The following is a 14,530-nucleotide window of genomic DNA, read 5'->3' as shown; positions in this document are numbered from 1 at the left end:
CACTGTTTGACCATTTATCTAAAAGCCAACAAACAGTTGAAGCAAACTGTCTCACTAAGCATGTAACGAAAATAATTATACTTGCATAATGTTTCCTAAATATTGAGGGAACCAACAACTTCACTGTTGCCTCCAGTGGTTCTGTTTTGGCTGACCTTAGAACATTGACTAATTGTTTCAAACTAATAGAAAATATACACATGAGGCAATAACATAAATAACTATTTGTATTTTTGCAATATGTAGTGGTGTCAAGTGTTTAACATTTTTTAACTAACTAGTCGCACAATTTTCTGTGACTAATCGCGACTAATAACTTGTTTCTAATTCTCTTTTCTACAAAGCTTGTAACACATATTTACTCCAGTAATACATTGGAATTAATGTGAAATTGTCGAATAGAAACCGTATTTAGATTGTAATAGCATACTTTGGTCCTTGAACAGATTTCTTCTCCTGTAAAATGCAACTGTTGAGCAAAATGTTCAAAACGGGCTCAGCTTTAAAGGCATCTTTGTTATATTTTTCGAGAAACAATTCTCAAAATTTCTCGCTTACACGCTTAGTTCCGCCCACCAGCATCACACTCCAGCAGCATTGATTTGAAACTTAAGCCGGTCATTTTTTGCTCTGAGGTAATACACGGAAGACGTACAACCAATATGGTAATTGAATTTGACTTTGCAAAGTGGTCAAATTAGACTTCTCCAACGAGCGTCCAGCAACTTTTGAATGTAAACCTATGATTATATAACCGCACTAACTTGTTTGTTTAGTGTACCTCAATCAAATTTGTATTAACCTCAATCAAATTTGGTTGATGGCAAATTACATTTAAAGTGCAAAAATGTTCTTATCAATCAGCAGAGAGACTTTATTGCAGGCTAACTGGCCCAGATAAAACAAGACAATACATACAAAAGATAAAAAGACACATAAAGTACCATATGCAACTTCACTTTCTTCCACACGGAACCAAACGTATCGACAAGAAACGTAACACTACATCTTCCACTGCAGGAGAGGGCGCTGTTTTCCAAGCGGGCTCTCACAACAAATAAGAACGTCATCCCCTCACGTTTGCAAATGCTACCGGCGCTAACAACAAGTTAAGGTACTGGTGTGGTCGGACAAAACTCGACGGGAACAGTTTCTGTTGCGCAAAATCCACAACACTGGTGAGTTTAAGTCAAAGTTGACGTTGTAAGTATAAAAAAATAGACTCTCTGGCCTCAGCGGTGGTGTCGAGTTCGGTCAGTCGAAACGCAAGGGGCCTGGGAAAAGTGTAGGATCGATGCTAAATGTTGCTTGCTAACATTAGCGTCCATGTTGCGTATTTGATTAGAGGGGGGATGGGAAGCCTAACTGGCTCTATTTTTACTTTGTTGGCTTGCTTTGTTGAATGAATTTAGAGTGTTACGGTTGTGTGCTGTTGGCGGCCAGGCGTTGACATTCAAAGTCGTCGTTGACGTTTACTTTGAAGATGCTTTTGGAAACGGGCGTGCTAAACGCTTCTAGCGTGCGTTAGCTGACGGTTAGCGGACAGCATTGCCGCGTTCCATTCCTCCATGCGTCCGAAGACCGTGCCTTAAACAACTATTTGAATCGAATGCTGGACTCATTTGCTCGAATTACATCATTAGTCTTTACATATTTCCCAGATCTTGTTAGAAGTCATTTAATGCGCTCTGATATTTATTTATGAATGGCGTCAATGTGTCAAAGTTGGACTAAAGTTCAACATTGTTCTTCAAAACTGTGTGGGAAATAAAAGCGATGGGGAGCTCTTTTTGGGAGGGAAGGCTTAAACAAAGGAAAAGACACGCTGATAGCGCAATTGTAAAAACATTTTTGGAGAAATCCTTTATCTTATATGAACACAAGCATAAGTGGTTAGACAAAGCTTAACACGGAAATTGATTTTTTGGGACCTCCGAATGTTGGCAGCCTCAATGTAAAATGACTGCTAAGGCAGGAAATATTTTTCAAATAAATGCTGCATAGTACCATCGTCATGATTGCTCCAATGCTGCTCCCATTTTACCATTTGGTCCATCATTCAATTCACTGTGTTTTCTGTTTTATTGGTATCACTGCTATTGCGTGATACAGGTATCTAAATTGGGATCAAGGCTGTGACAATGTGGCCAGTGGAGGTTCTGGTATTTGGCAGGGCAAAATTCTGATAACCAGTTAGTCTGCTGAATTAAAAAAACAAAACATCTATAGCAATTATTTTTTTAGGCCCCTTAACACAACAGTAACCACATGAATTGCATACAGGTGACTGCTTTGCAATACTTATTAGGGATGGGTATCTGAGGTTATCGATTCAGTGCCTTAATAGACTGCTTATTATACATTTTTGTTGAGAAACACCAAAAGCAAGAATAGAACCAACACAGCATGTGACAACGTTCCGAATTTCTTTTCCCAGGTATTTCATCAGGAGACTTGGACCTGCTGAAATGGGAGGTATGAGGAGTTCCTACTTGGAAATATGATAACACTGCGTTAGACATGGCAATACAATTCTAACTGGAAAAGTATTCACTCTAAAAAAGGCCTGGGAGTATATTGTGCACGTGAATACTTTATTGATCTAACGTGTACCCAGTGAGGAAACATATCCCTGAGTTTTCTCTCTCTTCTCTCCCTGTCAGACCCGTCTTACAACAGAGACTGTCCCCTGGACTGCAAAGTTTACGTTGGAAATCTTGGAAACAATGGCAATAAGGCAGAGTTAGAATCAGCTTTTGGATACTTTGGCCCTTTAAGAAGTGTTTGGGTTGCCAGGAACCCGCCTGGCTTTGCCTTTGTCGAGTTTGAAGATCCAAGAGATGCCTCTGATGCTGTGAGAGAACTGGATGGAAGGTAACACATGTTCTTCCTTGTTCGTCATCCAACGTAGTCACTATTTGCAATCATGCTAACTGTAAAGTGCTTTTTGTTCTTGTTTATTGTCTTCTTTTTTAAGCTCAATGTGTGGATGTCAAGTCCGTGTTGAATTATCCACTGGGGAAAAGCGTTCTAGAAGCCGCGGACCTCCTCCATCCTGGAGTCGGTACCCGAGGGATGAGGGCAGGCGTCGTAGCTCTCCAGCTAGACGCAGGTAAGTTTCTAAATCCACGTCGTGTTTTTAATGTGCCACTTGCAGTATGAACACATGGCTGATTTCCCCAAACTGATTTGAAAATATTACAGCTTGATAAATTGTTGATAACAAAAGCATGATGATGATTCACAATGATCTGTTTGCCTCATGCAGTTCTTATATACAGTATATTTGGCAGTGCCAAATTAGACCCCACTGTCCAAAGCAGCTTTTGTCTGCTCCCAACAAGAGAATTTCTCATTTTTGTAAAAATACGCTACTCTTAGCACTGCTTTAATTCAAACAGCACTGCTTTAATTCAAACATTATCAAACATATACCTATTCATAGATTATTTTAGAATACATTTGTCGGTATAAATTTTGTTTTGCTGAGTTCAGTTTTCCATCTATTAATAAACTGAACCCCGTTGCAGAGTCACCACCACGCTTCTCAACATCTGAGTCAGTCAACTAGTCCTCTTTCAGCATCATGTGACTGCTGACCAGCGATCTGCTTGGCTGGTTTTGTCACATGACCCAGGCGCAGCGCCAGTCGTCAGGTTCCACCAACCTTTTGGTTCCTGAGCATGCAGTTCACGGCATCCTCCTCTGCTCCAACCTTAAACCAATCAACAGCAGCCCGCCTCACTTTATCAACCAATCGGCGTCTTTACTCGTACTATTCGCCACAGTATCAACGGGAGCGGCCATTGGCTTACATCCCTCCCCCCTAAAGACAGGGAAACTCTACAGCCGTCCCCTGCAGCCAGCAAACAAGCAACTTCTTATCGGCAACATTTGCAGCATGTGGCAGATCCTCTCTGCAATTTCACCTCCCTCACCAGGGCTACCATGCGCCATTTCTTTCTTGTCCAAACCCCCCCCCCCCCCCAAATAGTAAGTTGCTTTTATCATGCTCTTTATAGTTGTTATGAGTTTTTCCTATTTCAAAACTCACATGTTCCACTTGGCACTTGTTAGTTTAAATATTTAAAAGCATCCCAGTCGAGCGGCAAAACATTGCAGAGCCTTTCTGGTCTGGCGTTTTAATTGACGACAATCAGTTGCCTGTGTACATGATAGGTTTCATGGCTCAACAACTGGCCATTTGGGGTGACCTTGCAGTTTTGGTTGTTTTTCCTTTTCTTTCAAAACAACTTCACTTCTAGCAGAACTGTCTCCTGCTTAGTTCAAACCCGATGCAACATTTCATCAATACTTATTTGGTTTGCTGAAGTGCCTCTTTTGAGCCAGCAAACATCTTAAAACAGACACACGTCTGTATTTTGTTTCCTATTTTTGTGCTGTAATATGTACTTGGGTACAGTATGTAATGTTTTTTTTACACGCCATACAAAAGTAGTGACACTTGGAGAGTATTGCGTAGTTAGTAGATACATCAACCTTTTAAGCCCACTTTACCACGATAGAATCTTTTCCCCCAAGTGAGCTCCATGGTTGAGCATTGATCTGAACTGGCTCATTGGTTATTCTTTTTTTTTTTTTTTGTTTTTGTTTTTTTTAACACAAACCTTTTTAAAAATGTTTAGCCGTTATCTGGGAGTCCCACCAAGATGATCCTACGAGTTTTCCATTGTACCTAAACATTTCAATGCAGTTTAAAAATGTTTTCCTGGTTTCGCCTACATTTTAGATCACCTCGGAAGAGGAGCCTGAGCCGCAGTCGCAGCAGGTTTGTGCAAATGAAGACCCCTCCCTCACCCCTCTTTAATGCATTAAGGAATTATTAAGCATTCTTTTCCCCTTTAGGTCTCTTTCACGAGACAGACGCAGATATCGGTCTACTTCCAGAGACAAGACCCATAAGCGATCAAGATCAATCTCGCGGTCAAGGAGGTATGTGTTACTTTCATGTTTCCAATCTACCCTAACTGAAGGACTATTTGGTGTTTTATCGTTCTATTGTTTGTGCCCTTTCTTTTGCAGCCGATCTCGCTCTAATGACAGGAAATGAGGAAGTTACAAAATGGCTTATGTGTGTGGGGACTCCAATTTTTATAGTCATGCTTTCTTTTTAGATGTTACTTAACAACTCGTGGTGGTGTTCGGGTTGTCCAAGTATCCCTGACATTACAGTCAGTTACCAATAAAGGACATTTTTCCTCTGTATTTTGGTTCATTCAGCATGATTATTTTGCTTATCTTGCAGGCTTTGATTTGTACCTGGTTTAATTAATTATCCTCCATCTATCCAATTGTCGGATTAAAATGTTTTTTTTTAATTTTGCTGTTCATTTGTGTGATGGAAAACAGACTCAACTGGGGCTGTTACCGAAAGCAGGATCTGCAGCTATTTCTCATTGTCACATTTTTGAAACATTTCCCTTTTTCCTATTTGAGCTCTCTCAACTTTGCTGATGAAGGTGAATCGTTTGGTCAATAAATGATTTTTCCCAAGTCAGACATTTTCCATCCTTATTTGAGATTTGATATGTATATATTGAAGTACAACACTAAAACTAAACCAAGAATGATCTTGCTTCAAGTGAAAGTCTCACAGGAAGCTTCCAGTCACTTGCCGTAAAAGACACACCTCCTACGTATGGACTTGACTTCCCTTCCAGTCGTGACTGCTTTCATACAGCAAAAGCTGATTAGCCGATGACACAGGCACACATCAGGGTAAGTGTTTTTACAGAGAATTTGTACAAGGCATGTAATCTTTTGAAAAAGACCCAATTGTTTAGAAACGGTTAAGAATTGCTAAAGAAGTGCTTAACATACTCTGATAAAGAGCCACCATGTATTTACATGCTTGTACTGTACTTGGATTAAAACGTGTAGGACAACAGATCATGCCTGGTCCTAGTGGAAAAAAGAGACTTGGCTCTCGTCGGAGGGGTCCAACACAAGTTGAAATGCCAGAGGATTTGACTGCAGCAAATCAGTCTCCACAACCAGAAGAGAGTGGTGAACCTTTCGGTGAATTGTCTAATGAAGGCCATACCCCTTTGGAAACCCATGGGATGCTTTCATCACAGCAGAAGTCAGGCAGGAGAAAGCTTGGTTCAAACAGACGAACTAAAAGAAACGATTCTGAGCAGTCTGCAACCGAATCGTGCCACAAATCAACAAAGGAAGTTGAGCAAAATGCGCATACAGAAAAAGAAGCAGAAATGACATGTGCAGTTCATGAAAGGGAGTTCTGTGAAGTAGATGATGATTCTGTGTATGGGGCGCATTTGTATTCAGCCGACACACCTGTTCGTGCTTTGGACCCCAGCTATTGTGATTCTGACGTAGGGGGAAATGAACCCTTACGTGAAAATTTGTATTTGGATCACGGTGACAGTAAATGGGATGTTGGTCATGACAAACGAGTGGAAGACGCTGGACAACAGTGGTCAGTTAAGCAAAAACTACAAGACCCGCCAACTTTCACAGCAATGTCAGCACAACGTCTGTCTATTGATGCAGAAAAGGAAGATCTAAATGAATATCCGCTACAGCCAACTGCAGCTTCTCAGGGTGACCATTTAAATATCCCATTGAATGAAATAGATGTTGCAGGAAATCCAGAGAGGCCCCCGGAAGAAAGCTGCTGCTCTGAAAATGTGGAAAGTAAATACAGTGTTGCGCAAATAAATTATTCACCTGCAATGGGGGAAGTGCCTTCAAATGAGGAACATGAGCCTTTTGACTTTTCGCAAGTCAAACGTGATCAGCTTGCAGATCAAAATGAAATCGAAGAGATCAAGTCACTCGAATCTGACCAAAAGTATTACCCTGAAATCGGGGCCTGTGTTGATAAAGAAGCTATTGATAAATGTCTTGAAGATCGAAAAAAGGAAGTAGCTCAACATGATGCATTTTCACAGAGTGTAAAAAGCCCTCCTGATTCATGTTTAAACCCACATCAAGAGATTTTGAAAGAGAAAACTGTGGTTTTGTACCAGGGAGATCATTGTCATGCACCTGAAACCGACGAGGCACTGATCAACATCGAACGAATGGAAACCACACCTCGTCAAGCAAAAGAGGTCAACGACCAAGTCAAGGCCAAACTGGACCAGAGTACGAATGGAGCCTTGACTACGATGACAGACTGTGCCTTGTCGTCACAACGTGTACAACCAGAATGTGGTTTTGTCTTTGACTCCCAAAATCCAGACAGCAATGCAAGCACAGATGAACGGAGAGAATCTTTCAGCCCAGATAGGAACAGGAAAAAACTGGGTTCCAGTCGCCAGAGCAAAAAAAGCCATGAAATGGTCAATGCTGCTGAGACAAACTCTGATTCAAAAGATGATGCTCCTGGAAAGACAAGTAATGGTGATGAGCCCCCCAAAATGGAAGGAACGACATCTACAATAGAAGCAGTTGAGCAGAAAAAGATACAGCTGAAAGAAATGGACACTTTAGACCCTTTTCTCAGTGAAGACATGCATCAGCTTGTCGAAGGAAACGCACATTCAAACTCAACCGTACCCCAAACGCTAACTCGGCTATCAAATTGCGAGGACATGCCGAAGGAGGTACTTCCCATAGATAAAGCCAAAACAAAAGCAACAGACGAAAATCAAACTTTATTACAGGATGGAAATCTTGGAGATATCCTGGAGATAAGCATGCCCAAAACCAGCTTTCACGAAGACACAGAAATTGAGTCCAGTGCAGCGATAGCCGCTATTTCTTCACCAAAAGCCGAAATATCCGCAGATGAACATGAGCACTTTGGCTTTTCTCAAGTCGAAGAAGCTCATCATCCAGACAAGGATTTAATTGGGAAGCCCAAGTTATTAGAAACAGACCAAACAAAAGACTCAGAGACGATGGGAAAGGGACTTAGAGGTGATGTTGATACAAATGTTCAAAACCTTGTTGAGTCAAGTTTAAATCCACAGGATGAAGCGGAAAAACACCTTATGGAGGACAACACGGAGGTTTTAGAGCAGAAAGATGAAAATAATGCTGCTTCTAACACCACGGAGACATGGATCATCATAGAAAAAACGCACCCCACACAAAGTCGGGAACAGAAACTTGTTTTTGACTCTCAAAGTGAGGACAGCATTGCCAGCGCAGATCAACAAAAAGACTGCTTCGGCCAAGACACGAGCAGGAGAAAACTGGGGTCGAGTGGGCGCGTCAAAAGAAGCGAGGTTAACGGTGAATTTAAAGATGAGGCTATCGGAGAGACAAGAGACAGCGATAATCAACCCGGGGACCTTAAAGAAGCGACCCTTCAAATAGAAACAGCAGAGCTGGAAAAGTCAGAGCTCCAAGAAACGGGCAATTCAAACACCTTTCAAGCTGAACCCATGATTGATCTAGTCAGAGGAAATGCCCAAGCAAGATTATCTGAATTTATGACTTCAAATACACATTCAAACACAACTGTGCCCGAACTGCTAATTGAACGATCAAGTTCCGGGGAGATGTCAGAGAAGGAAGAACTTCCCATTGTTGAATTCAAAACAAAAGCAGAGGAGGAAAATGAGACTTCGCCACAGAACGAAAATGTACATGAGTATTTGGTGAGTCAAGCATTTTTCGATGCAGACGTGTCCGTTGCAACACCAGAGGTTAGCACGTCTAAAAGCGGCCTTGATAGCGATGCAGAAATTGAGTGCAATGAAGCAAAAGCCACAATTTCCTCACCAAAAGCAGAAACATCCACAGACAAACGTGAGCACTTTGGCTTTTCTCAAGTCAGAGACGCTCGGTATACAGACGTCGTTTTAACGAAATCATCAGAAATGGACCAAAATGAAGACTATGAAATTTTGAGCCCAGCTAGGAACAGGAGAAAATTAGGGTCTAGTCGCCGGAACAAAGGAACTCTCAGGGAGGACTCTGCTGCTGAAACATACAACGAATCTCCAGACAGTGCTGCCGGAAACGACAAAGATAGAGCGGATCCACCAGTGACAAAAGACATGACGTTTATGATAAACTCCGCTGAGATGGGAAACACTGGAAAAAATAGCCATGACGACGATGCCGATAGTGAGTGCAGGCCAACAAATGCCACAATTTCATTACCTAAAGAGGAAATGGAGGATAAGCGTGAGCTGGCTAGCATATCTGGAGGCTATCGTACCCAAATTTTCGAGAATGTCAATCCTGTAGAAGGTAGTAACGAGCTAAATCATGTTGATGACTCTGCAGTTCAAGAGGTCTGCTCTACTGCTGGAGTCATGCCGACGGAAGCCTCTGCAGACTGCGAGGAATTCATCATGGACGGGCCGCAGTACACCCCAGATAAAACATTGCCAGTGGCAGCAGAGCCAGCCGGGCAGCAAGTATCACAACATGACACGAAAGCAATATTCAAAGTCACTGAGAAAATGGTCGTTGAAGTTGTGAAAAGCCAAGTCATTCGTGAGCAAGACTCTATTCCTCCAAACGCCGACAAAAATGGCATTGCCGGTTCTCAAGGGCAAGTCCCAGACACACCGTTTATCTCCCATCAGCACACAGATGTTTGGTCTGCATCACGCTTGAATGTACAACAGTCAGAAGAAAACTTCCAGGAAAAAAGTATGGAGGCCGCGTCTTTTAAAGAATCACTGGAAGACATTCTAAAAGCTGCGAATGGCGCCCAGGAAAAAGCTGTGGAAGAAAGAAGGCATCATTCAGATGCAACGGGACGGTCAAATGTGACTTTGACTCCTCCTAAGAAGAGAAAGATGGGCTCCACTCGCAGGTCTCGTATGAATGGGAAACAGGGGGTGGAAATGGACAGAGAAACCGATACGGGAACTCTAGAAAATGGTGACATCCAGACTGATGTACCACAGACTGAAGCGTTACAAAGAGCCGAAGAAGAGGAGGATTTCAACACGATTGAGGCTGAACCAAAACACCAAAACAGTCCCAGAGAAAGCAACCTGATATCAGCCACCAGTGATGTCATAACTGTCTCTCCAGAGCAGGTGTCCCCACATGATACTTCCCACGCAGCTGACGTGAGAAGTGACAGAGACACGATAGCTTGCACGGAGACATTCGAACCTGATTATGTTCCTGTGCCTGTGGACACAGAGAGCAAGAACAAACATCAGCTGCTTTCCAATAAATGCGTCCTAGATAGTGAGGCCACAAAACAGGATGTCAATATAGTGCAAGGCCAAGATGCAACTGAACTACCTGGTAATGAGCTCATAGTTGAACAATCCAAAATACCATCGATAAAGACTGAAAGTGAAAGAGCTCCTGATAGAAACTTGAAGAGTCCCGGTTTGAACTCGACAAGTAAAAAAAGAAAGATGGGCTCTACACGCAGAAATCTCGGCACCAAGTCAAAGGGGGACTTGGAGCTGAAGTTGGATTTGAATCGTGAGGTACCGGTCACAGCCCTTGCGCAAAATGTGATGACAGAGCGTGCCTGTCAAAGCGAAGATGAAAAGTTGACGCCTGAGAGCTCGGCCTTTGCGCCAACCAAGCAAGAAAACACTTGCGAGCCTCCAAGCACTTCCCCGCTTCATCAGACAGGCGAAGTAAATCAAACTTCAGCGCATCATCCAGTTCAACTTGGCATGGGGGAAAAAGAGTCCGCCGCGGCCAAACTTGATACGCTCTCAGAAATCGAGGTAGCGGGTAGAAAACGGAAATTGGGCTCTCACCGCAAGTCCAGACTACACCAAACTCATGTTAATCAAAGTGAAGAAGACAACCTGACGCAAAAACAACGTGGGAGAGTTTTGACATCAATCACGCACGAACAAGCAGATGACATCATTCGAGGGCCTGAAGAATCACAGGTAAGAGACAAAACACAACATGTACATGTGTCAACTGATCCACAGTTTGCCGCGGTCGTCATCATTAAGAAAATGTGACCTGTGATGACAAACGGAAACATGAAGGCATGTCTGCTAATCTAAAAGGGTTCATAATTTGGGGGTAAAGTGTCCATCGGTATTGTGATGCGCATTTTGAACGGGCCATTATCAGAACTTTTTTTTTAATTGATACCTGTATATTGTACAGCCCTCATTGATATTTCAGTAGGATAAGTGGACTTTTTTTTCCCAAAGAGATAATGCTCACCTCGATCTTTTTATTTTTTCATTTTTGTATTTGTCAAATGAATGCTGCAAATGACTGAACGTCACCTCTTCAGAGCAATATCGGTGATCCCAAACCGTCCTCCGATAGTTCAAAATCTGTGAGGTAAGAGTCTTTCATGACGCTGTCATTTGCAATTACAGTACATTGACAACATTGGAGTTTACGCCTGATTTATCACAGAAACAAGACATCTGAGGAAGGGATGCCATCTCGAGCACATCAAGAAAAACTCCACCTGGGTCAAGATACTCAAAATGTCTCTTTGGGTATAACCGCACAATACTGTACTTGGGTCAGGCATTTGAATATGGGGACGATACAATCAATGTAATAATCAATTTTTGCAGGTGGGAACTTGATTTTAAAATACTTATGGGGTGGGTCTGAATATTTGGCCATTTAGTTTATAATAAGGCAAGCAATGTCAGCAGGTAAAGCGAACCCCTACAACGTGGTCATGGTTGGAGACAGCAACGTGGGCAAGACTTCGTTCATGAAACGAGCACAAAATGGGAAGTTTTTTCCAGATTTGCCTGCCTCTGCTGGTAAAAGCCTTTAATATTACCCCTCACCAATCTAATTTGGAAAAAAAAAGTCAAATAGAATCATGCCACACTCACGTGTTTTGAAGGCCTTGATACGTGCTTGTGGACTGTGGTCGTGGATGGCAGACCTATGGTCCTCCAGCTGTGGGATACAGCCGGTCAAGAAAGGTAAAACTATTATCCTTTTTTATAGAACAAAAACATTTCGTCACTCCAAGTTCACGTGAAGGTGAAGCATTACATGATGTTCAAACAAGGCAGCTGGAGAAAACTTAAGAGCTTGAAATATTTTCTTCACCACTTCAAAGCAACTGGCTGTAGGGCATCATTTCTTAATTTTGTTTTTACAAATTTATTTTCGTCCCCCCATTTTGGGTCCATTTAATTTGCACCATGTTCTTTGTTGTGTGAACTTTGTGGTTGCGGAGGAGCCGAGCTTCCCCGAGAAGGTTCGACGTTAGATTCTCTGTGCGTGTGCGACACTAATGGCGACATTTTGAAATGTTGGAGTTCAGATCAGGTCAATGACTCAAATACGGTGGGCGACAGGTACAAATCCGCTGCCAACGGCCGAAAGCAACAAACACCGAAAAACCGAAAACACATTGATGCTGATGGTAAAAAAAAAAAGAGAGACATACACTCACATGCAACCTAAACACACATTACAGTACCGAAGACTTAGGCAATCCACTCCGGTTTTTCCAGAGGATCTGGTCTCACAGGACTGATCCTGCCTACTCCCTTGCGGCATGGCAAACTTCGATTTAGCATAATTCTATTTTATTTTTTTGCCAATGTTTTTGAGTTGATGTGTTTTGGATTTCCGCAGCGCTGTTTTGGTTTTTGCATTCATTTTGTGGTTTGTAATGTTGGCTTCATCATTGCTGTGATTGCAACATTTCTCTCTAATTGGTGGAGGGATTTTCAATATATATATATATATATATATATATTGTTTTGTTTAAATCATTCCCGTTTTTGCAAAATTTTGGCCGTTTGCAGCATTTCGGGTTTTTTGTTTTGTTTTTTGGTTACATACAGTATATCTGCACGTCTTTTCTTTTCTTTTTGTTTTTTTTACTTGCAACGTTCGGCCATTGGTAGCGCCTTTACCTCAGACGGCCACTACAGTATACTCAAACACTATCCGCGCACACATCTCTGTTTAGGAACTTTGCTAATGTGATGGTGGTCGTCTTGTGATATCATAGTGACTGCATCCTTAGATTGTCCTTGAAAGAATGTTTTGTGTGTGTGTGTGTTTTTAAGGGAATTTGGCAGGCAACAGCCTACAGACGTTAAAACCACAGTTATTTTCTGAGTGTTTCCTGTTGTCACAGAGCAGTTTAACAAGCTTGCTTTGTCTTTTTGCCGACAAAATTATTTAAAGGGAATTTGAAAATCAACTTGTTTCAAATTTTACGTGTATACACTCACTGCGACTTTTCTTTTCCCATTCTGGTGGCTTTCAAAGGTTTCGCAGCATCACCAATCAGGTATTCCATCGAGCACGTGCATTTCTCCTGATGTATGACATCACTTCCTCTCAAAGCTTCACCGCCGTCCACTACTGGGCAAGATGCATTCAGGTTTGTTCTGAATTAGACACACTTTCATTTGGTTGGTTCTGTATCATGCCGCACTGATTTGTAGCCTAATGTTGTGTTGCGGGACTCTTGAAGCTTTGCGTGAATGACAGTTTCCAGAATAATCATCCTTATTTGCACTGTGGGAATCACTAAAGATAATCTTATGCAGCTTGGCGCGGACATAAAATGATCCCAAATCATTTTATTGGTTGTTGCATCCTATTTTGTGATGTATTTAATTTGGCCCTGGAGGCCTTCATAACAACTGAAAATGTCACTTTTGTGTTTTTGCCTTCAAGCTCAAAACAGGCCAAAATAGGCATCACAGTGCCAGGAGCAGTTAAAATGCATAACTAATGGATTTAGTAGTATTCAGAGAAGTTTGAAGCTCAAGTTTGACTAAAGATTGGCCTCTGACGATCGGGACTTAACATGTAGCCAAATAATTGTTTTCAGGAAGGGGCCATGGAAAATGTTCCAGTTTTACTTCTCGGAAATAAAAGCGATCACGTTGAGCGTCGTGTTACAACTGAAGAGGGTCAGAATGTTGCAAAGGTACGTACAGTATCTGGTTTAGCGCTTCTCTTCCTGCCCCCAGGGAAGAACAAACATTTCTGTAATTGTAATTTATCCTTTGAATAGAAGTTAAAGGCAGACTTTATGGAGTGCAGCGCCGTTTCCGGCGACAATGTGATTCAGTCTTTGGAAGCAGTTGCCAGGTAATTTATCTTTCTTGTAGGTATGTTTTGAAGTATATAACTTAACATTGAGAGTGTGCGTCGGTGCCTGTCGTCGTTGCCAGGTTGTTGAGTCATAAAGATGATGGAAGAGATGAAACCCTGGTGTTGCATAAAGCACCTCCAAAGAAGAAAGCAGGATGTTGCTGAACAGAGTGCATCTGAGGAATTACTTCTTTTTTTTTTTGGTCAGTTTTACCCTTCCCCCTACCCATCTCTAATACTGTTATTGACATAAATGGTTTCCTGGTAAAACTATGCCAAAGAATATTGATAGACCAATACTGAAGTTTGCCCCAAGTGTAAAATGCTTTTAAATCTAGGTTAAAAACTATGCTCCTCCCAGACTTATGATCACGCTCTTGCATTGTTGGTATTAAATTCTTCTGTTTATCAAATATTGTACATTTGTTTGCCTCTAAATGTTTTGTAAGTATGCGAAGCACATTGAATTAACTGGTGAATGAAATGCGCCGTACAAATAAAGCTGCCTTGCATTGTGCTGTACTGGTTTGATTGACAA

The 14,530-nt window shown here is 41.9% G+C and overlaps 2 protein-coding genes across 3 annotated transcripts; both read left to right on the top strand.

Annotated features, from left to right (window-relative positions):
- The first annotated feature begins 1,023 nt into the window (after window positions 1–1,023).
- On the top strand, window positions 1,024–5,518 carry srsf3a (serine and arginine rich splicing factor 3a). Its single transcript, XM_086118556.1, has 7 exons — window positions 1,024–1,178; window positions 2,438–2,475; window positions 2,664–2,874; window positions 2,978–3,112; window positions 4,751–4,789; window positions 4,867–4,953; window positions 5,044–5,518. Exons 2-7 carry the CDS (start codon window positions 2,469–2,471, stop codon window positions 5,069–5,071), a joined length of 507 nt encoding a protein of 168 aa, XP_085974682.1. The 5' UTR covers window positions 1,024–1,178; window positions 2,438–2,468; the 3' UTR covers window positions 5,072–5,518.
- Window positions 5,519–5,656: 138 nt separating this feature from the next.
- rab44 (RAB44, member RAS oncogene family) lies at window positions 5,657–14,509 on the top strand. 2 transcript variants are annotated; one of them, XM_086117197.1, is made up of 10 exons: window positions 5,657–5,739; window positions 5,902–10,823; window positions 11,186–11,235; window positions 11,314–11,399; window positions 11,565–11,678; window positions 11,765–11,846; window positions 13,156–13,270; window positions 13,727–13,825; window positions 13,913–13,989; window positions 14,073–14,509. In XM_086117197.1, exons 2-10 carry the CDS (start codon window positions 5,913–5,915, stop codon window positions 14,155–14,157), a joined length of 5,619 nt encoding a protein of 1,872 aa, XP_085973323.1. In that variant the 5' UTR covers window positions 5,657–5,739; window positions 5,902–5,912; the 3' UTR covers window positions 14,158–14,509. The 2 variants fall into 2 exon arrangements, with proteins under 2 accessions (XP_085973323.1, XP_085973322.1); XM_086117196.1 differs by having other exon boundaries at window positions 11,562–11,678.
- Window positions 14,510–14,530: the final 21 nt, after the last annotated feature.

This window comes from Hippocampus guttulatus, chromosome 8 (assembly GCF_054856545.1).
Source record: "Hippocampus guttulatus isolate MCC_2025c chromosome 8, RoL_Hgut_1.0, whole genome shotgun sequence".
NCBI classification, from domain to species: domain Eukaryota; kingdom Metazoa; phylum Chordata; class Actinopteri; order Syngnathiformes; family Syngnathidae; genus Hippocampus; species Hippocampus guttulatus.
The sequence above is the reverse complement of the archived record's forward strand: the minus strand, read 5'-3'. Positions and strand labels throughout refer to the sequence as shown.